At 38.7% G+C, this 19,687-nt stretch overlaps 1 protein-coding gene and 1 pseudogene across 1 annotated transcript; both read left to right on the forward strand.

The window, feature by feature from the left end:
• Positions 1 to 3,705: 3,705 nt before the first annotated feature.
• Positions 3,706 to 4,256, forward strand: LOC115792275 (claudin-4-like; annotated as a pseudogene).
• A 13,723-nt stretch (positions 4,257 to 17,979) lies between these two features.
• LOC115792285 (claudin-4-like) lies at positions 17,980 to 18,680 on the forward strand. Its single transcript, XM_030746755.1, has one exon. It carries the CDS (start codon positions 18,019 to 18,021, stop codon positions 18,589 to 18,591), a length of 573 nt encoding a protein of 190 aa, XP_030602615.1. The 5' UTR covers positions 17,980 to 18,018; the 3' UTR covers positions 18,592 to 18,680.
• Positions 18,681 to 19,687: the final 1,007 nt, after the last annotated feature.

Below are 19,687 nucleotides of genomic sequence, written 5' to 3' on the forward strand. Positions count from 1 at the left end.
GGAAGAAACCTTCAGCAGAACCAGGTTTAAGGAGGGGCAGTCATCTGCCACAACTGGTTAGGGGTGAGGGGAGGAAGACAGGACAAAAGACATGCTGTGGAAAAGAGCCAGAGATTAATAATAACTGATGAAATGAAGAGTGGGGTATGAAAAGAGTTATGTTTGCAACAGGTGAATATAATGAGGAGAGATTAGATGATGTCACTATGGCTTGGTGTAAATTTCTGAGGAAGCCAAGTGAGACTGTAAACCTAAACGAATGGATTATATTTTTCACACAAATGACACAAACCTTTATTTCTGACCAATCTTTCTCTTTACTGGCACACACAGTGTGTTTTCTCTCCTGTAATTAATAAAACATTCATTCCTAACACATTCGAGAGATATTAGAAGTTTCTGTATTTCTTTATTAGACACATATTATAAACTCTGCTTTAGTTGCTTGACATTCTAAAATACTGCCCACGTGTTCTTATTGTTTAAAACTAGATCGAATGGTTACTGCCCAACACAATGACTAAAAACAGTACCAAGGCTCAGTAAACAACCACAATCTATCTGAGCAACCTAAAACTGATACCTGCTGTGGTTTTCTGTGGAAACAATGACGTTGAAACGTTGACTTTAAAACCACTGTTCAGTTGAGCCAGACGTTCTTGTAATTTGTTAAAATGGCCTTCAGCAATAGTTCCCAGGCTTTCTGAAGACCTTTCAAAGTTTTTCTTTGGACATTGGCTGCTTTTTCACTCACTTTCAGTCCAGTCCTTGTACTTGATCATTTTCAGAGGAAAGTTTTTTTTGTTTGTTAACCCACTTATCAGTGACCTATGAATCTTTCAAAGATTAAAGAAGCACCTAACTCAAGGCATGAATCAGTGTTGTGTCTGCACATAACAGATAACTTTTTTAAAATCATGAACTGAATGCACTGTTGTGCCAAAAACAATTGCTTTTCCAAGATGACCTCTATAAACTCTCTATTGTTAGTGTTTCCCCATTTCCTTTATTTATTTTTATTATTTTTGGATTGTTACAGACGGGTCTTACATGTGATAAGTGAAAACTTACCTTTTTTAAAATTCCCACCAGGCTGTCAGGGGTGTGTGTACGTTAAGGCTTTTGAAGCAGTTGTGATGCTTAATACTGGAGCTAATGAAAGCCAGATCAGAGATTTTTACTTTTCCACAGAGTGATTATTCTAGGTCCAGCCATGGGCTGTGTAACAAGCTTGGCTTGATCCATTTTGAAACCTACTGCAATCTATTGGCTAAGAAGTAGTGATAAAAGTTGGGCAGTTCTAGACCACCACTGTGGTGATAATTTAGCAAAGAACCAACTTTAAATTGTATATTTAGACAGTTTGTTATTACCGGCCTGTCACTAAAACATTTCTTTACTTTAATCTACAACAAATGTTAAATAATGTACATTAAATGGACTAATAACATCTGAAGTGCATGAAAATAACAGTTTGATGGGCATAAAATAGTGATAAAAGTTCTAGACCACCATTGTGGTGATAACTTAGCAAAGAACCAACTTTAAATTGTATATTTAAACAATTTGTTACTACCAGCCTGTCACAAAAACATATATGTTCCCATTTCTTTAATCTACAACAAATTTTAAATAACGTCCATTGAATGGACTGATAATGTCACTGATAACTGATAACAGAGTCTGCTTGTAGAGTCCATTTTAAGCCAATTTATGGTAATAGGGAGCCATGGTAGGTTTTGTTCTGTTCTGTAGCAGGTGGAGAACTGGTTCAAGTGCTTTTCTATGCCAAATTCACCAAGGCTGTAGGGCACAACTGCCATTGCCACTTGTAGTTCAAAATTATGGCATTTGAGTGTATCTGCAGCTGATTTTTGATCGGGTATTTATTATATAAAAGTGTTTGTAGTACGATAAATTACTGAATTTAAGAAAGCGTGTATTTGCCATCTTTTTGCACACATGCATGACTTTACTGCTGCCACTAATACGGTGTAATTCTGTAGAAAATACTGTGTTTTTAGGTACAAATTATTAAGAAGAATATGTTAATGTATGAGAATATAAAAGTTAGGGTTTTAATAAATATTACCTTTTGTTAAAAAAAACAAGACAGATGGAAAATTGTGCAGTTAACCAGAAATTAAAAAATGTTTCTTGCAAATTAAAGTCATGAAATTGCTGTGGCAGGCAGGCAGAGGACCCCAAAGAAGGACTCAGGAGGGGTGAGTTACACTTAAACTTCAGCTTTAATGGCTTGAGTTCAGGAACATAACAGAGCTGGTCCAGAACCAGCAGCACAAAACTCAAACCTTACTTGAACTAGACATGAGCATGAGTATGAGGGAGCACATCAGGGGTAGCAAACGACAATGAGGACGCAACAAAGGACAAGTGAAACATGCAGACAGTATAAACACATCAGGGTGAGGAGACAAGTGGGAAGAGCTGAGAAGGGCAGGTGCACAGAATGATGCTAAAGAGACGAGGGGAAGCAAAACTGAACACAACCCACAGGGAACAAGAGACTAGGAAAATAAAACAGGAAGTAAATAAACAGGAACACAGAAACCCAGACTTGACACATGAGGAGGCAGGCACACTGAGGGAACTAAAACATGCACAAGACTTGGCTAACTGAAAGATACAAACAAACTAAAACTAAGAATAAAAACTCATAACAAGGCAAATGTCAGGGTCCTGGGCCGGTGACCCAGTGTTTTGTGTTTCTTTTGTATAGCTCTGTTTTGTTTTTCTTGGGTTGTGCCTTTTAGTGTTTCTTATAGTTTTCTCAGTTTGTTGTTTAGATGTTCTGTTTAGTTTCCCTTCCTGCTGTTTCTTTGTGAATGTCTGATCCCCTGATTGTTTAGTTCTGTGTTTGAGTCCTCGTCATTTTTATGTCTGTGTTTGACATTCCTGCTGTGTCTTTAGTGTTTTCCGGTTTTCTAGTTTTGGATTTCAAGTTTCGGGTTTTCTTCGTGTAGCTGTCTTCTGTTGGGCCTATTTAAGTTAAAACTTTGTTAATAAAATCTAAAGTATCCATCCTGCTCTCGCCTGTGTCCTGCTCTGAGGTCCTCCCTGCTTAGTTAGCCGCAGCAGCCGTGACAGCAAAACCAGAAAACGTACCAAGGAAACAAGAAAACCACAATAAACAGTTCATAACATAAATTGGAGTCAAGGCTCAAAACCAAAACACTGGGTCAACAGACTCAGGATCATGACAATAACAGTATCTCTAGATTAGATATTGTTTTTTGTTCTTCAAATATTGTAGTTGTAAATAATTTACTGTAGAAATTACAACATTGCTGTACAAAATTACTGAAAACCTTATAGCACTGCTAGACATATACTGTGGAAAGTAAAAATACAGCATCAGTGGGTTTTTTACAGCATTGTTTATAAAAGCATAAAATATCATCCTGTAAAAGGCTATTTAAAAAACTGTAAAATAATTACAGTATGGTTACTCTAATCTTTAAAGTGCTAGTAATCCTGCTGCCAGTATTAAAATACTGACTAAAATATTTACAGTGTTTTCCTTAAATTATGTGACGAGGGAGCTAGGAAGTCACAGTCAACTTCTTCTCTGAGTTAAGAAAAAAAAAGAAACCACTTCCTACTCAGTTCTTTTCTCAGAGACAAATTGCCGCAGCTCTCAAGAACGCACTCTTTCCTCTTTGAAGTGACTGACACAATTTCACCATGACTGCTTCTGAAAGACTGGGCTTGGCCTTGGCCACCTTTAGCTTTATGGGGATGACTATCATCTGTGGTCTCCCAAATAGGAGAGTCCCAAAATTATCAAATGATTCCAGCATTAATGATTCTCAGGTGCTCTCTGGGGGTTTGTGGAAGTTCTGTGTGACCTCCACCTGACACAGGTGTCAGTAACTCAAGACCGGGAGGTTGCCAAACCATTCATCATTATTGTAATTATCACCGGGGTCTTTGGGATCTTGACTGGTGTTGCTGGGACCAGATTTATCAACTTTGTGCCAGACAAAAGGGAAAAGAGCAAAATGGCTATGGCTGCTGGACTTGTCTTTCTCACTGCAGGCATCTTTGTGTTAATAGCAATCTGCTTGACCACCATCAGCATCAAGGGTAATTTCGACAGTCCTCTCCTGCCTCCTGACTCTCCAAAGAGGGAACTGGGTGCTTCAATCCACATTGGCTGGTTTACTGCAGGGTTTCTGTTCCTGGGAGGAGGCCTCCTCTGCAGCTCCTTTCTGCACTGTGAAAAGACCAACTAAAGCATTTGGTAATCTTGCTCTGTGTAAGTAAGGCTTTACTTACTTGAATTAAATAAGGTCTATGTTTAGAACATCAGAAGTCTTGGAAACAGGACCAAGGTTTTATGAAAGTTTTACCTTCTGTTTGTCCCTTGAATAAGCAGAATAAGAAAGTGTAAAATGATTAAAATAGGCAGAAATATTTGCAGCTTGAGTGTGTAAACTAGCTTTTGCATAAATTTTGCTGTGTCTTACACAATTAGACACTGTTTCTATTATGTTTATTGTTTATGCTGTTTACCGTGAAAATTTGGGATCTATGTGCTTTTGAAACTGTTATAAAATTTGACTGTGTAGCCACTAGTTTAAATCACCCCTTTATTAAACCAGTTTAGTATTAATGACTATGGGATTTATATGCATTTGCTTTTTGAAAATGTTTCTGAAGAATTTACTTAATTTTATTAGAAGTATGACTTCATACCAGTAAAATTTATATCAAATTAAGATGAATATTTCTTAGCACACAATATGTGATATGATGTGTTTCTTTAGAACATCTCATTCTGGTGCCTCTTTTTTTTATTTTTTTTGTCAAAGCGGCTAAATAAACAGTAAGAATGACTGTGTTTGTGTTTATGTAGCACTCTGTTTTTAAGACTAGGTTTTGTAGATTTTTGCACTAAAGTGTCATAAACCAGCGCTGTGACAGGCGGATTGTGAACCCAAATGCAGGAATCGGAAGGCAAAGTGTAAACTCAAATATGCAGCTCCAACGCTGATCAGAACCAACTAACAAAACCAGTCCAAAAAGCAGTGATCACAGCTCAGGAGGTTGGCCTGGCTGAGGGCACAGCAGCAGGACAGCTCAGGTGGCTGACCCAGAGAAGGAAGAGCAAGGCTGAGGGACAGTTTGGGGATGAAGACCCTCCAGTGGCTTGGCTGGAGGCTGGTGTTGGCGACGGGACACCATGGGAGGCTCGATTGGAGGCCGATGTAGATGATGGAAGCCCTCTGGTGGACAAACAGTGACAAGGCCGGGCAGGAGACCAGCAGCTAAGGTGAACCTGAAGGTCAGGCAGGAGGCTGACAAAGGCAGGAATATGCTTACATCTCTGTTTCTACTTATGTAGAATTTTCAGGTATCTGTACTTTATTTGAATATTTATTTTTCTGACTACTTTGAACTTTTACTCCCTACACAAACATCTGTACTTTTGTTTCCTCTATCACTGCGCCTTCAAACATCAAACCGATCTGAGCCTTAATGGAGGAATAATAACACACAAAAGCCAGTCCTATTGGTGCATGCATCCCCGGGGCTTATCAGATACAAAGAAACCATACCAGGCAAAACCATATAATTTATGCATCATTTATAATGCAGGAGTTATGTTAGCAAAGAAGAAATGCGCAGAGATCAGGCGTGAATGCCTAAACTACATCAGCGGTAATTACGGAGGAATAAACACACAGTCACCTTCAGCTTTTTCCTGGACTTGAACTTCCAAGAGCGTGAAACTTTAACACCCACCAGTATGTGTCACATGCCAAACACAATACATCTCATTGGCTGCCACCATCCTCTGTCATATCATCTCTTAACTCAAAAACTGTCTGCAGACAGCACAAAGTAAAGACGCTCTTCTCACAATTGAGTGCATATTTTTTATATATGCCAACACCTCCCACTTGCTCTCATATTGTCATCTTTTTAAATAACAAAAACACATGAGGTTTCTCACCTTACACTGTGTGCGCTGATACATGGTCGATCTCCAAACATAAACCTTTCAAACTTAACCATCTTAGCTTTTGTGGCAGGTTTTGTCGTTACATCTGCTACCATCATCTGTTCGGCAATAATCCAAATGATTTTTCCTTCATTCACAGTTGACCTTACAAAGTGATACTTTATATCAACATGCTTACATCTCTCTCTGGTTACAGCATTCTTTGCCAACACTATTGTACCCTGGTTACCTTCATAAACCTTAGATGGTGCACGCTGCTGTCCATTGATACCTTTTAATAGTTGTACCAGGTACAGACACAGTTGCGCAGTTGCAGCTAACAGCATGTACCCAGCTTCACAGGTGGATAAAGCAACAATAGATTGCTTTTTGGTTTTCCATGGAATCAAAGGACCATTTTCATTCAGACTTTTACGATAACTGGTCGTACTTCATCTGTCAGTTACATCAGCTGCCCAAACTGCATCACCGTATACTCGGACTCTCAGTTTCTCACTATCACATTTTCTGTAGAACAGATCTTTCTCAGATGTCCCTTTCAGATATCTCAGTACATGTTTCACTGTAGTCCACTTCAGCTGGCTCAGTAAAATATTCAGTTTACTTACTACAAAACTCAAATCTAGTCTTGTACATGTAACCAAATAGGCCAGGCTACCCACTGTCTCTCTGGATTTCCTGACATCATCCATCATTTCTGCACCATCACTGTAGTTTAAATTTTAGCTCACAAGGTGTCACTCTAGCTTTACAATCTTGCGTATCAAATCTTTCATGGAAACAAGGTCTCATGAATGATGCTTGCAAAGCGAACACCATTTCAGTTATGTTAGGTAACAAGTGAAGGGCACAAGGAGCAGCTATGCTGTCTCCTATTTTTTTTTCCTCACATTAATATTAGTGTTCATTCTTCCATCTAACATTAGGTAGTTAATCTGTGGGTTGTAGCATATCAATATAAACAGTTAAATGGTTTAACTGGCATTAGACAGATCATTGTCAGAGATAAACTTTCTGTTTTGTTCCATTTTAGTAATACTGAGCAAAGGAGTGCAGATAAGTTTGTCCTGTAAAGAGGTCCATGTACCCCTCAAATGGCTGAAGTCTTGACAGACAGCACCTTCACCATGATTGTCAGCAGCTGGGAACGTCGTCTCCAGAGCGTGTCACATTCCTCCTCCGCAATCATCAATTCACGAATTAAATTGTCTGTAAACTTTTCATAGTTATTTTGGACAGGAAAAAATGTCTCTGATTTAATTTGAAGCCTTATTTGAGCTTTTGGACATTTTTGTTACTTATTTGTACATTGCCCTTTTGTTTAAGAACCAACAACTACTTGCACTTTAAGTTTCATTATTTATTAAATTTTTATTGTGAGGGTCACATTAAGTAATTTTAAAAAATGGGTTACATTAACATACTTATATTTCATGGGTCTTATTTGAACGTTGAGACTTTCTGACCCTGCAGAGGCTGTTTTTAGTTACTTATTTGCACATTATCTTTAATTTTTAAAAAATGACATTCACTTTTATTTTTATTGTTTATTTGATATTTATTGTGATGTCACATTAATGTTAAAAATACATTTGATTAGTATCAAACTCATACTTTTTGTAGGTCATTATTTTAATTTGCTGTGAGAAGAGACAACAGGGTGATAGTCACAGGTAGGCAGACTTGAACAGGTGACGTAAGATTGAAATAATCATTGACTATATCAGCTGTTCACATTGTAACATTTTGTAAAACATACAGAATATGAAAACATTTCCAGATTCATTTCAATCAACATGTCATGATGTTTAATTAGATAGAAACACCACCAACAGCATTTTTGTCTGTGAACACAGTAACTTATGTTAGATTCAACTCATTGTCATTGCGCACACAAGGCACACAACGAAATGATCATTCCAGATCACTCATCTGTGGTCATGCAGCCAGAGACCGGCTCTATCATTAGGCAATGTGGTTTAACTGTCTTGCCAAAGGACACAACGCGGCTCAAACCGGCAACCCGCCAACTGTAAGGCAAACACCTACCCACTGTGCCACTGCCACTAACTTATGTCCTATATCATAGGCACTGTTGTGCTGTCAAAGCTTTTTGTTTACATTTTTGGCCCAAAATATAAGGTATACAAATACTACATATCCTGGATGTGCAGGAGGAAGACATGCTTGTTCTGTACTCTCACCACAATGAATTAGAAGGTGACACCAAATTCAAGAGCCAATAAAATCTCAAATAGTTGCCTGGTGTAATGTTAAAGAATAAACTGCCATTCTTGAAAAATCAATCTTTGAGATCAGAGATCCAAAATAGAATATTGAAAAGTGCACTCCTATCTCCAATGCACCTGAAACAACATGCTCAGTATGAGTCACCATTTATTTTTTACTGACAGCTGCAGGGCTGAGTACAGACAGTACACACACACCTGATGGAGATAGAGGACTGAGAAGAACAAATTATTGCATTTGATAAAAGGTGTAGTAGATTTTATTTGTGGACTCTACATTTAAATGATTTAACAAAGAAGCTCAATACATCAGTCAGCTGTCATTCTCAAGTATGAAGAGGGGAGGCAGCAGTCATGCTGATGGGCATCATCCCCAAGACCCCTAACAGAGAACGCAAATCAAAGTTACTCTCACAATAAATATGGGCAAAATTTAGAGAAAAAGATCCACACCTTAACTTAAGAATAAGATCACAAATACAAGCGGCAGAAATGAGTTTCCTCTGAAGGGTGGCTGGCCTCTCTCTTAGAGATAGGGTGAGAAGTGCAGCCATTCAGGAGGCGCTCAAAGCAGAGCTGCTGCTGCTCCATAACGAAAGGAGCCAGTTGAGGTGGCTCGGGCATCTGACTAGGATGCCTCTTGGGTGAGGTGTTCCGGGTATGTCCTACCGGGAGGAGGCCCCGGGGCAGACCCAGGATACGCTGGAGAGATTATATCTTTCATCTGGCCTGGGAACGCCTTGGGGTCCTTCCGGATGAGCTGGTGGAGATGGCTGGAGAGAGGGAAATCTGGGCTTCTCTGCTTAGGCTGCTGCCCCTGCAACCCAGCCCCGGATAAGCGGAAGAAAATGGATGGATGGATGGAAAGATCCACACCTCATCATAGTTAGAAATCCTCATCTGAACTGGTTTCTGAAGTGCTGTCATACATCCCTCTCTCATCTTCATTGTCAAGCCCCCTCAGTGGTTCTGCATTAGTCCCAAGAGTCTGGAAGATCCTGAAGTATTTCTTTCTGACACCCTTCAGCTGCATCTGCAGTTTAGCTTCCGGCTCAATCTGCCCTGCAGACCTGAATCAGTTACATACAACACAGCAGGTCAGTCAGAAATCTTTAATTACTTTTCACACAATAAAACAGCCACATGAAAGAAACTAGAGAAAATCTGGTTTTTATTACTAGAGGAACAGATAAAATTAGTCATTTTAGAGATTTTACATACCAGTATTTTCAGCAGGCCTGAAGGGCCTGCGTCTACCAGGTAATCAAAAGAGACCATAAAATGGTTACACATTTTCAAATGTCAGTGAGTCAGAAGGATATTTTGGCTTGTTTCAAAAGCTCTTAGGACAGGGCCTAGGTACTTATGGATTTCCACAAGCTGAATCATGCTCTCTCTATCCCTACCTTCCTCCACAGTGGCATTCTGCAGACTCAATACATTGTGATTTAAAGTATAAGCTCAGTGCTGGGTTAACTTCAGCAGTTATGGGGAGGCTGCTGACACATTATAATGATTATGTATATATGAAGCTTTTAGCCTAACAGTAAGCAGAGCTATTTGTGTGTCTGTCTTCAACATTCAGATCCTAAGAGATTATTTGAAAAGTGGATCGGCAGCACTCCTAACCTGCACTGGAATCACACACTTTGTTTTTCTAGTGCAAAGGAAGCTGCAGAGGAACAACCCAGAAAAGCAAAGACTTCACTGACTGAAAGAGGATGAAGACAAAGCTCTTGGTGATCCAGTGCAGCAGGGCTCAGCAGATAAAGAAAGAACTCTGATCACTTATTCAACAAAAACCACGTGAGTTTAATGTTATGATTGATTTAGGTCTTAAGGTATATATTTTACTTTACAGGGCAGCACAGTGGTGCAGTGGTTAGCACTCTTGTCTTATAGCAAGACGGTCCTGGGTTCAAATCCAGCATCTGGTCAGGGCTTTTTCTGTGTGGAGTTTACACGTTCTTCCCATATCTGCATAGGTTCTCTGGCTTCTTCCCACAGTCCAAAGATGTGCAGTTAGTGGGGTTTGGTTAACTGGTGAGTCTAAATTCCCCTATGTGTGAATGTCAGTGCAAATGGTTGCATATCTCTCTGTGTAAGCTTTGTGACATACAGTACTGGTGACCTGTCTAGCCCACCTCTCACCCTATGGCAGCTGTGGTTGGCTCCAGCCTCCCTCAAAACCCTGAATTAGATAAGCAAAAGAAGATGGAAGGATTGATATTTAATTTAGTAATAAAGTGCTTATATTTCAACTGATTGCGGTTAAGTGTTAGTGGCCTTTTGGGCACATGCATGCAACTCAAAGGCTGAGTTGGAGGAACAAACAGCGACACATTCACCAAGACTGCTGAAGTTCCTGTATGAACTGAGCAACTCTGAAAATCCAAGGAAAAGTTGAGTTTATTTTCTCCAAGGCTGACTGAAGGCTGCATTCAGGACTGTGTCACACTGGTACACGGACAGAGGTACCAAGAACACACGTGTGCACATTGGCTCACACACAGCGTCGCACTTCATGCTTGATCTTCCCCTACTGTCTTGTATAATAGTTAAAAGTCTTGTCTTATTATTGTGTTGTTTGCTGTGATTTAGGGTCTGTGTGTACAGGCAGGTTTTTGCACTGGAAGTGACTGTGACCTCATTTTCTCTCTAACATTTAATGGTCATAAAATATATCAGTTGAGAGCATCTTGAGCATAGCAGAGAAAAATGCATTGAGAGTGATTTTTTGAACCGAGGCCTTTAAGTGTTGTCATTGCTGAGGATTTATTTTTTTTTAAATAAAAAATGGACACAAAAACCCCAAACATGGACACAAATTCATTTAGCTGCTGTTTAACATCTTCATTAGAACATGCAATAATGGTGCTTTGCACATTGTTTATGCCTCACTGTCTTTGAAAAGCAAGAGCTAACAAAACAAATCCTGTAAATACACTGGAGACAGGCGCATTTGTCCCACCCAAAAATTACACCGCGGAGGAGAAATATTTTTAACTCGCGTGCTTTTATTTTGAAGGCGCAACATAGCGTCATGCCACTGCGCTCCCCCCGCCCCCCTGTTATCCTTCTTTCATACGTAGGATAAAGTTTACTTTCTGGACAAGAAGTCAATTTGCAATGAATTTCAAATGAGAGGCGGAAAAATCATTTTTATGCTTTGCTCCGAGTATTTACGGATCTGTCAGGTTATATGTGTCCCTCCCAATAGTAAACTCATTCCTACTCCCTTGGTCACACTGATCGGAGAGGAGGACTCCAGACAAGTCAGATGAAGGTTAGTTGCCTGATCAGCAGAGAAGGGAAGTGAGATATCACCTACACACAGCACACACACACACAACTCACACTCATTACTGACGTATGTTGCCTAACACACACAAACACAGCCTAACACACACATACACAACCTGCTCAGCAGGCTTCTTGTAACGCATTATTTCAAGGCACTTATGTACAGTTGCAGTCAGAATCGTATAAGAAAATGCCTATGCTGAATTTAATTGTAAACGGGGAAATTCTCCCTTTTTTGGTCGATTCAGGTGTAACAAATTCTATCATCCGTGAATGTGCATTGCGTTCCACTTAAGCTAAGTGGGGTCACACCTACTGAATGTCCTAAAGAGAGCTTTTCAGTTCCAAGAGTCCGGGCAACTGTTTACCCATTCTTTTTTAGTGTCTAAAATGTTTCAGTTTTCAGGAGTAAAATATAGTCCAACTTTGCCTGATTATGTCTACCAGTGGAAACTGAGCCAGAACTCATCTTCCAAAAGGATTATTAGATGAAATACATAATCTGGTGAACCCTAAATTCTGATTTTATGCCTCCTGATGGGCTACATTGTGCTGCTCATTTCAGTGAGGACCCTCATCGGACTTTGAGGAGATGTGGTATGGACTTTTGTCTGATAAACTTACTTTGTCTTGTCTTTTCTGGAACAGTGACACTTCTGCTTTACAGGTTTGTCTCACACCGACACAACAAAAATGCTATTGGATACCTAACCTGTTCCTCACATCTCACTATCAAAATCATCTAGATGAGTTGGGCGGAAGTGGGCAAATTTGTCATGCGATGTTTATGCACTTCTGACTGGCTATCAACTAATGACCCCCACATTCTGTGGTCGCCTTCAATTTCATGTTACAAAAAAAACACACCTTCTGTGGTGCACAGAAGAAGCGCAAGAATAAATCTCTCTCCTTATGAGATTCTTTTTGGGAGCCCATTCACAACCAAAATCTTACTACAGATTTGTATGAGCATGATAGTTAGGTACTCCAAAGCTTGCTCTGTCTAAGTAAGGTCTTACTTATTGAAGTAAGTCTTTTGGAAACAGAACATGAAAGTTTTAACTTTTGTTTGCCTTTTGAATAATGAAAATAATGAAGTCCCAAATGTGATTAAAATGGGCAGAAATGGTTTGCAGTATGAATGAAGTTTTTTTTTTATGCTTCAAAAAATCTTGACAGTTATCTTACTCCATACAGAAACACTGTGTAGTATTTTAAGCTTATTTTATTCTATTTTATTTTAGTTTAGACTTTATAGACACCATTTTGTATCTTTTTTTTATGTTATTTAGCGTAAAAATGTGGACACAGTTTTTTTTTCTGGGATCTGTGTGAAATTCTAAACGTGTTTTTTTCAGACTGCTGTAAATTCTGACTTTATCCACTGGTTTAAGTCTAGGCTTGATCTGTGACTGCTTTAAAAAGGTTTTTCAATATCGCTGACTATGTGATTGATTTACATTTGATTGATTGATGGATTGATAACCCTATTTTTATTTTTGCATCTCATCATGGCACTTTTTTTTGTCAAAAGGCTAAATAAGGATACTGAATGAATTTGTTTTTGTTTAGGTAGTTCTTTCTATTTTTAAAAGACTAATGGTTTTTATAGGGTTTTGCATTAAATAATGAGATGACATGAATAAAAATAATATTAACAAGTAAAGTGCTGTGTTTGTTTAACATAAAGCTCATTCCTGCAGCCAGGGACAGTACTGAAGTGACCCCTTTAGGCTGTTTTTAAGTTTCAGTTTCCTTTTTTTCACTGAGTTATCGGTTCTATCACTAGTTAAATAAAACTAATCTAAGTCTGTTAGCAGCAACCAAACAACCAACCCAGTGACATCATGTTTTGTACTGGCACAAGATGGCGCTACACATGCTTTAAAAACTTTAAACACTTAAATCCAGCTTCACAGACACCATTGAATCTATCATAATTTTTAGAGCAGGGCTCCATAATGTAAATTAGCCTTTATAAATGTAGTGTTTCATGTCAACTTTAAAAAACAAAAAACAAGGGAAAAATAATTACAATCATCCATTTTAAACAAATATTCAGTATCTCCTAAATTAAAATGTATCCAATTAAATTTAAACTATCAGTTTTAATCTCTTTGCAGTGCTGATGAATGTTTTATTACAGTAATTTTTCAACAATTAAAAATAAAAATAGTCTCAAAAGCTATTGTCATGCTGCTAGAAAACCTTCAAAACAGGGCTGGAAGTGATCTGAATGAGGGGCCATGGCCAAATTCTCACACAGAGACACAGACAGGAACGGGAGGGGTGGGGGGGGGGGGGGGGGGGGGGGGGGGGGTTAATATAAACAGGAAGGAGAAAAATAGGCAGCATGAAGACTGTTTTGAGTCTGGTTCCGAGGTTTGCTTTGGGGCTACATGTTTTGGTCATTTATGTGGTTGTTTCAAGCATGTGTTTCCACACTACATGCTGCTACAGTGAAACTGCTCTTCACACGGGACATTGTGTTTCTCATCATTCTCCTGTTTCACATGTACATTTTGCATGCACACATCATTCACATGTATTACACACTGGACTCACACATGTATTAAGTTATTAATCAAATTAGATTCACTTTTAATCAAATTAAACTTTTCTTTAGAAGGATGGAGAAATAACAACAAAACAGTCTCTTGGTAGTTGCAGTGCATCATATAAACATGTTTTTTTGTCCAGAGGCTTCTTGTTCTTTTTGCCTTATTAAATGTTGGTTCCAAAATTTTCTCAATGGGTGAATAAAACATGGAGGTTACAGGATGTCATTATGGTGTGACTTGAGGCAAATAATTTATGTGGAAGCCAAGTGAGACCCTAAACTAATGATTATATTTTACATGTGAATGGTGCTCCTGTTTACCAGTGCACACACAGCATAGTCTCTCTCATAATAAATTAAAAATAAAATAATTCAGGGATGTCAAAAGTTTCATATTCACACCATTAATTTCCTGTAGGTTACATGTATCAGACACCAGTTACAAACTTGCTTGAGAGTTTTGTTATTCAAAAATAATGTTCATGCTTTCTTATTGTTTCAAATTAGATCAAATGTTGAGTGCCCAACATTATGACAACAATTAGCACCAAACCATTAGACCATGCAAAAACCCACAATCTATCCAGGTAACCTATAATTGCTAACCACTGTCCCTGTTTTCTGTGGAAACACCTACATTAAAACCACTCAGTGCAGAAGAGAGATGAAGAAGAGCGTGCAAGCAGGGTTCTGTGGGTGGACATGTGACTCATGTTTCCTACACTCTCTTTAGTTAAAAGTTTTTTTCTAATTGAGGTTTGATTATTAATTTATTTTAATTTAGGCAGCATGGTGTTAAGATAAGATAGATAAGATAGTGTTTATTTGTCACATGCGCAGTTATACACAGTACAATGCACAGTGAAATGTATTTTGTACCTGCAACCATATATACACACACATATAAATAAGAAGAAAAATACAATTAAGTAATTCACACTATACACTATATACTATACACTATACACACTTTTACACAGAACTATAGAAAATTATATTATTTACACTGTGCAATAATGGTCCAGTTAGGGCTCAGAGTTGAGCAGACGGATGGCTTGTGGGTAAAAACTCTTCTTCAACCTTTCAGTCTTAGTCCTCAGGCAGTGGTAACGCCGGCCTGATGGGAGCAGAGAGAAGAGAGAGTGTCCGGGGTGGCTGGGCTGTTTTAGGATCTTCATGGCCCTCAGCCTGCACTGCTTGGTGTAAATGTCCTGCAGGTTGGGGAGGGTGGTTCTGATGGTCCGTTCAGCTGATTGAACCACCCTTTTTAGGGCCATGAAGTCCTGCTTGGTGCAGTTTCCCATCCAGGTGGTGATGCTCCCACGCATGATGCTCTCGATGGTGCAGATGTTGTAGTAGTTAGCATTGTTGCCTCACAGCAAGAAGGTCCTGGGTATTGAATCCACCCTCTGGTCGGAGTTTGCATGTTCTCCGTGTGTCTGGTTTTCTCCAGGTGCTCCATCTTCCTCCCACAGTCCAAAAATGTGCAGTTAGTGGGGTTAGGTTGGTTTGTGATTCTGAAAAAATTGCCTATACAGTAGGTATGAATGTGAGTGGGAATGGTTGTCTGTCTCTCTGTGTTAGCCCTGTGAGAGACTGTCCATGGTATATCCTGCCTCTTACCCTATGGCAGCTGGGATAGGCTCCAGTCCCCCCATGACCCTGAATTGGATGGAAAATCAATGATTTTCATTTGTTATGTATTGTAATATTTATCACCTTTGTTAAGGCATTTTTGATCAAGGCATACATTAGGCTGGGATCTGGTGGTAGTACCAAAACTGTACCAGTGTTCCTGCAGCTGGCCTCATGCTGGCCCATGTGTGGGCCACCGCTGGTAAACCAGATCTAACACAAACCCCACTAACACAAGGTTATCAAGATGGGTGAAAACTCTTTCTTAGGAAGATGTAAGCCCAATATGTGACTGACTAATTATCCCTTTGAATGACCACCTTTTTCTGTCTATAACCAGACAGATACAGTGCCCCCTTGAACTTTTCAACCTTTTGCCACATTTCAGGCTTCAAACATAAAGATATAAAATTTTAATTTTTTGTGAAGAGTCAACAACAAGTGGGACACAATCATGAAGTGGAATGAAATTTATTGGATGCGTCAAACTTTTTTAACAAATAAAAAACTGAAAAGTGGGGCGTCCCACCCCTAATATATATATATACTATATATATATATTAGGGGTGGGACTTTAACGCATATTTCTAAGAATATGAGATTGTTATTCTTTGTCTTTTATTTTACATCTCTTTACAGCTAAATAAACATAGTGAGAATGAATTTGTTTGTGTTTATGTAGTATTCTCTGATTATAAAAGACTGACTTTTGTATAGTTTTCCATTACTATGCAAGATGCAGGAAGATGAAAGTATTGTTAACAAAGACAGTACCGCCAAATTTTGTTTTATTTATTTTTTTCAAATTTTGCTTTATATATTTTAAATTAATATACATTTCTGAAAAAACTAATCTAAATGTTTTTGTATTAGTTTACACGCTGCATGTACACATCAGATTATTCACATCAACTCATCTGTTGTGTGAGACGATCAATACCAATTATTTTGGCTTTTTTTAGACTTTGTAACTTTAACAGAACAAATGAAAAAGATTGTTTCGAGCCTAACCAAAAGGTTTGGTTTGGTGCTGCATGCGTGTTGGTTCAATTGTGTGGTTGTATCTCTCAAGAAATGTGTTGTTACAGTGAAACTGATTTTCACACAGGAAATTGTCTTTGCATGCATGCATTGGTCACATGAATTGCACACACAGATGCAGACATCTCTGATCTCACACGTATTAAGTTCTTAATCAGATCAATTCCCTTTTACAGTATTTCTGAACTGCTAATTCACATTTCCGGAGTCCACCACCCATTATCCCAAAACCTTAAACACAAATCTAAAAACTCAAGCTAATTCTTGAATAATCAGGCCCCATCTTGTCTTAAAGACTTCATAGTACCATATCACCTCAATAAAGCACTTCGCTTTCAGACTGCTGCCTTGCTTGTGGTTCCTAGGATATTTAAGAGTAGTAGCTTTTAGGCTCCAACAAGTTGTGGCGGAAGACTGGCCCTCCCTGAGCCTGATTCTGCTGGAGGTTTCTTCCTGTTAAAGGAAGATCTTCCTTCCCACTGTCAGCAGATCCTTGCTTATAGGGGCTGTTTTGAATGTTGGGTTTTCTCTGTAATTTTTGTAGGGTCTTTACTTACAGTACAAAGCACCTTGAGGCAACTGTTTGTTGTGACATGGCACTATATAAATAAAATTGAATTGACCTGAACTGAATAGTGTTTCATAGTTTTTAATACATACAGTTAAGAATTTCACACCAAGTTGAAAAAGTCTGTTCTGTGAGTCTGTAGTTTACATAGCAGTCCCTTGACTGACATGCAACCTGGTGTCCGTTAGTTATTATTACAATTTGCTTTTTGAATATTTTTCTTCAGAATTTGCTTGATTTTTTTAAGTATGATAATTTATAAATACAGCATTACTCTAAAAAAAATTACTGAAAAAACACAGCACCACTAGATATATCATGCAAAATATACATTACTACTATTAAAAAAAAAACAGCATCACCGGGTGTTTTTAAAGCATTGTCCTGTAAAAAATGTATTTTCAGGCTGTAAAAAATTACATTAAAAACTGCAACATTAATTGTAGAATGGTCATTGACATTTGAAATTGATTTGCCAACAGCCCTGCTGCCAAATTTTTAATTTAAAATTTACAGTGGTTTTCTTATTGAGTGCAGCATGTGCGAGGCAGTCAACTCCCCTCTGAGAATAAAAAAGACCACTTCCTGTTCAGCTTGTTGCTCAGAGATAAATTACTGCAGCTGTCATTTAGACATCAGCTTTCCTCTTTGAAGAGATCGACAGAAATTCATCATGACAGCTGGTGTAAGACAGCTTCTAGGCTTGGCCATGGCCAGTGTCAGCTTTTTGGGGAGCATCATCATTTGTGTTCTCCCGCAATGGAGAGTCACAAAAGCCCAGAATTCAAATAGTGATGATTTTGATGTGTTATCTGAGGGTTTGTGGAAGGCTTGTTTGTCCTCCAGCACATATGGCTCAATGACTCAGTGCAGGATATATGGCAGTGAACATAGACCAATAACTGAAGACCTGGAGGTTGCCAGAGCGCTCATCATCATTGCCATCATTGTTGGGGTCATCGGGATCCTGCTTGGTGTTGCTGGGAGCAAATTCATCAACTTTGTGCCAGACAAAACAAAAAAGAGCAAAATGGTCATGGCTTCTGGAGTTGTTTTCCTCATTGCAGGGCTCTTTGTACTAATACCAGTCTGCTGGACCACCAACACCATCAGTGTTCCACTTCATGGCTCTCTGAAGATGGAGTTGGGAGCCTCCGTCTACATTGGCTGGATCACCGCAGTGCTACTATTCCTGGGAGGAGGCTTCCTCTGCAGCTCCTTTCTCTGCACAGATGGCACTGACTAAAACACTGGTTACTCTTACTCTCTATTAAAATATGGATCTGTATGAATTCAAATGCATGTACTTTTAAGTCTGCTCTAAATTCTGCCTGTTGCCAGTGGTTTAAATCCAGGCCTGATCTTTGGCTACTGTTTCATTATTAAACTGGTAGTATTGATGATGGGATTGCTTTTGTTTTATGTTTCTAGCAGAATTTGTTTGAATTTTTTTTTTAAGTATGATTGTATACAGGAAAATTTATATCAAATTAAGATGCATATTTTTAAGAATATGAGATTTTTTTTCTTTGTTTTTTTTTTTACATCTCTTTACAGCTAAATAAACAGAGTGAGAATGAATTTGTGTTTGTGTTTATGTAGTATTATAAAAGACTGACTTTTGTATAGTTTACCATTACTATGCAAGATGCAGGAAGATGAAAGTATTGTTAACAACGACAGTACCACCAAATTTTGTTTTGTATATTTTAAATTAATACACATTTCTGAAGAAACAAATCTAAATGTTTTTGTATTATTTCCGGTGGTGGCCAAAGTACTGACATTCTGTACTTAAGTAGAAGTACAAGTACTTGTGTTAAAAACTACTCTGGTAAAAGTTGAAGTACTGGTTCAACTTCTGTACTCAAGTAAAAGTCAAAAAGTACAGGCTCTGAAATCTACTCAAAGTAAGAAAGTAAAAGTAGCTCCTTGGAGGACGTTTCTACCTCTTTCTTACATTTTTCTCCATCTGAGTGAAGTTATCGCTCATTTTTTGCTCTCCCTTAAAATACAGCAGCTGTTCTTTTAGCTAGCAGACACACTGTGTGACAAACTGCACACACTTTTTTTTGTCCTTTACGTTTTCCGTCACTCATTTTCCTCACCATTCCGGCGTGCAGCCTCTATGTAAAGCGCAACTTCCTCTCCCTTCCTCTTTCCGGTCTCCGAGCGAGCGTTGCAGGAGCCTCTCCCTCTACCGTGTGGGGTGTCTGTTCCCTGCCCCCCACCCTCTTGTTGCGACTTCCAAGAAAAAAACCCGCTCGCAATCAGAAGCCGGCTCCCGCACTGACGGGAAATGCAAACGTTTCTCAGACGCATTAAACCTCAAGTAACAAGCT

The sequence above is a fragment of the Archocentrus centrarchus genome, chromosome 14, assembly GCF_007364275.1.
Source record: "Archocentrus centrarchus isolate MPI-CPG fArcCen1 chromosome 14, fArcCen1, whole genome shotgun sequence".
Taxonomy (NCBI): Eukaryota; Metazoa; Chordata; class Actinopteri; order Cichliformes; family Cichlidae; genus Archocentrus; species Archocentrus centrarchus.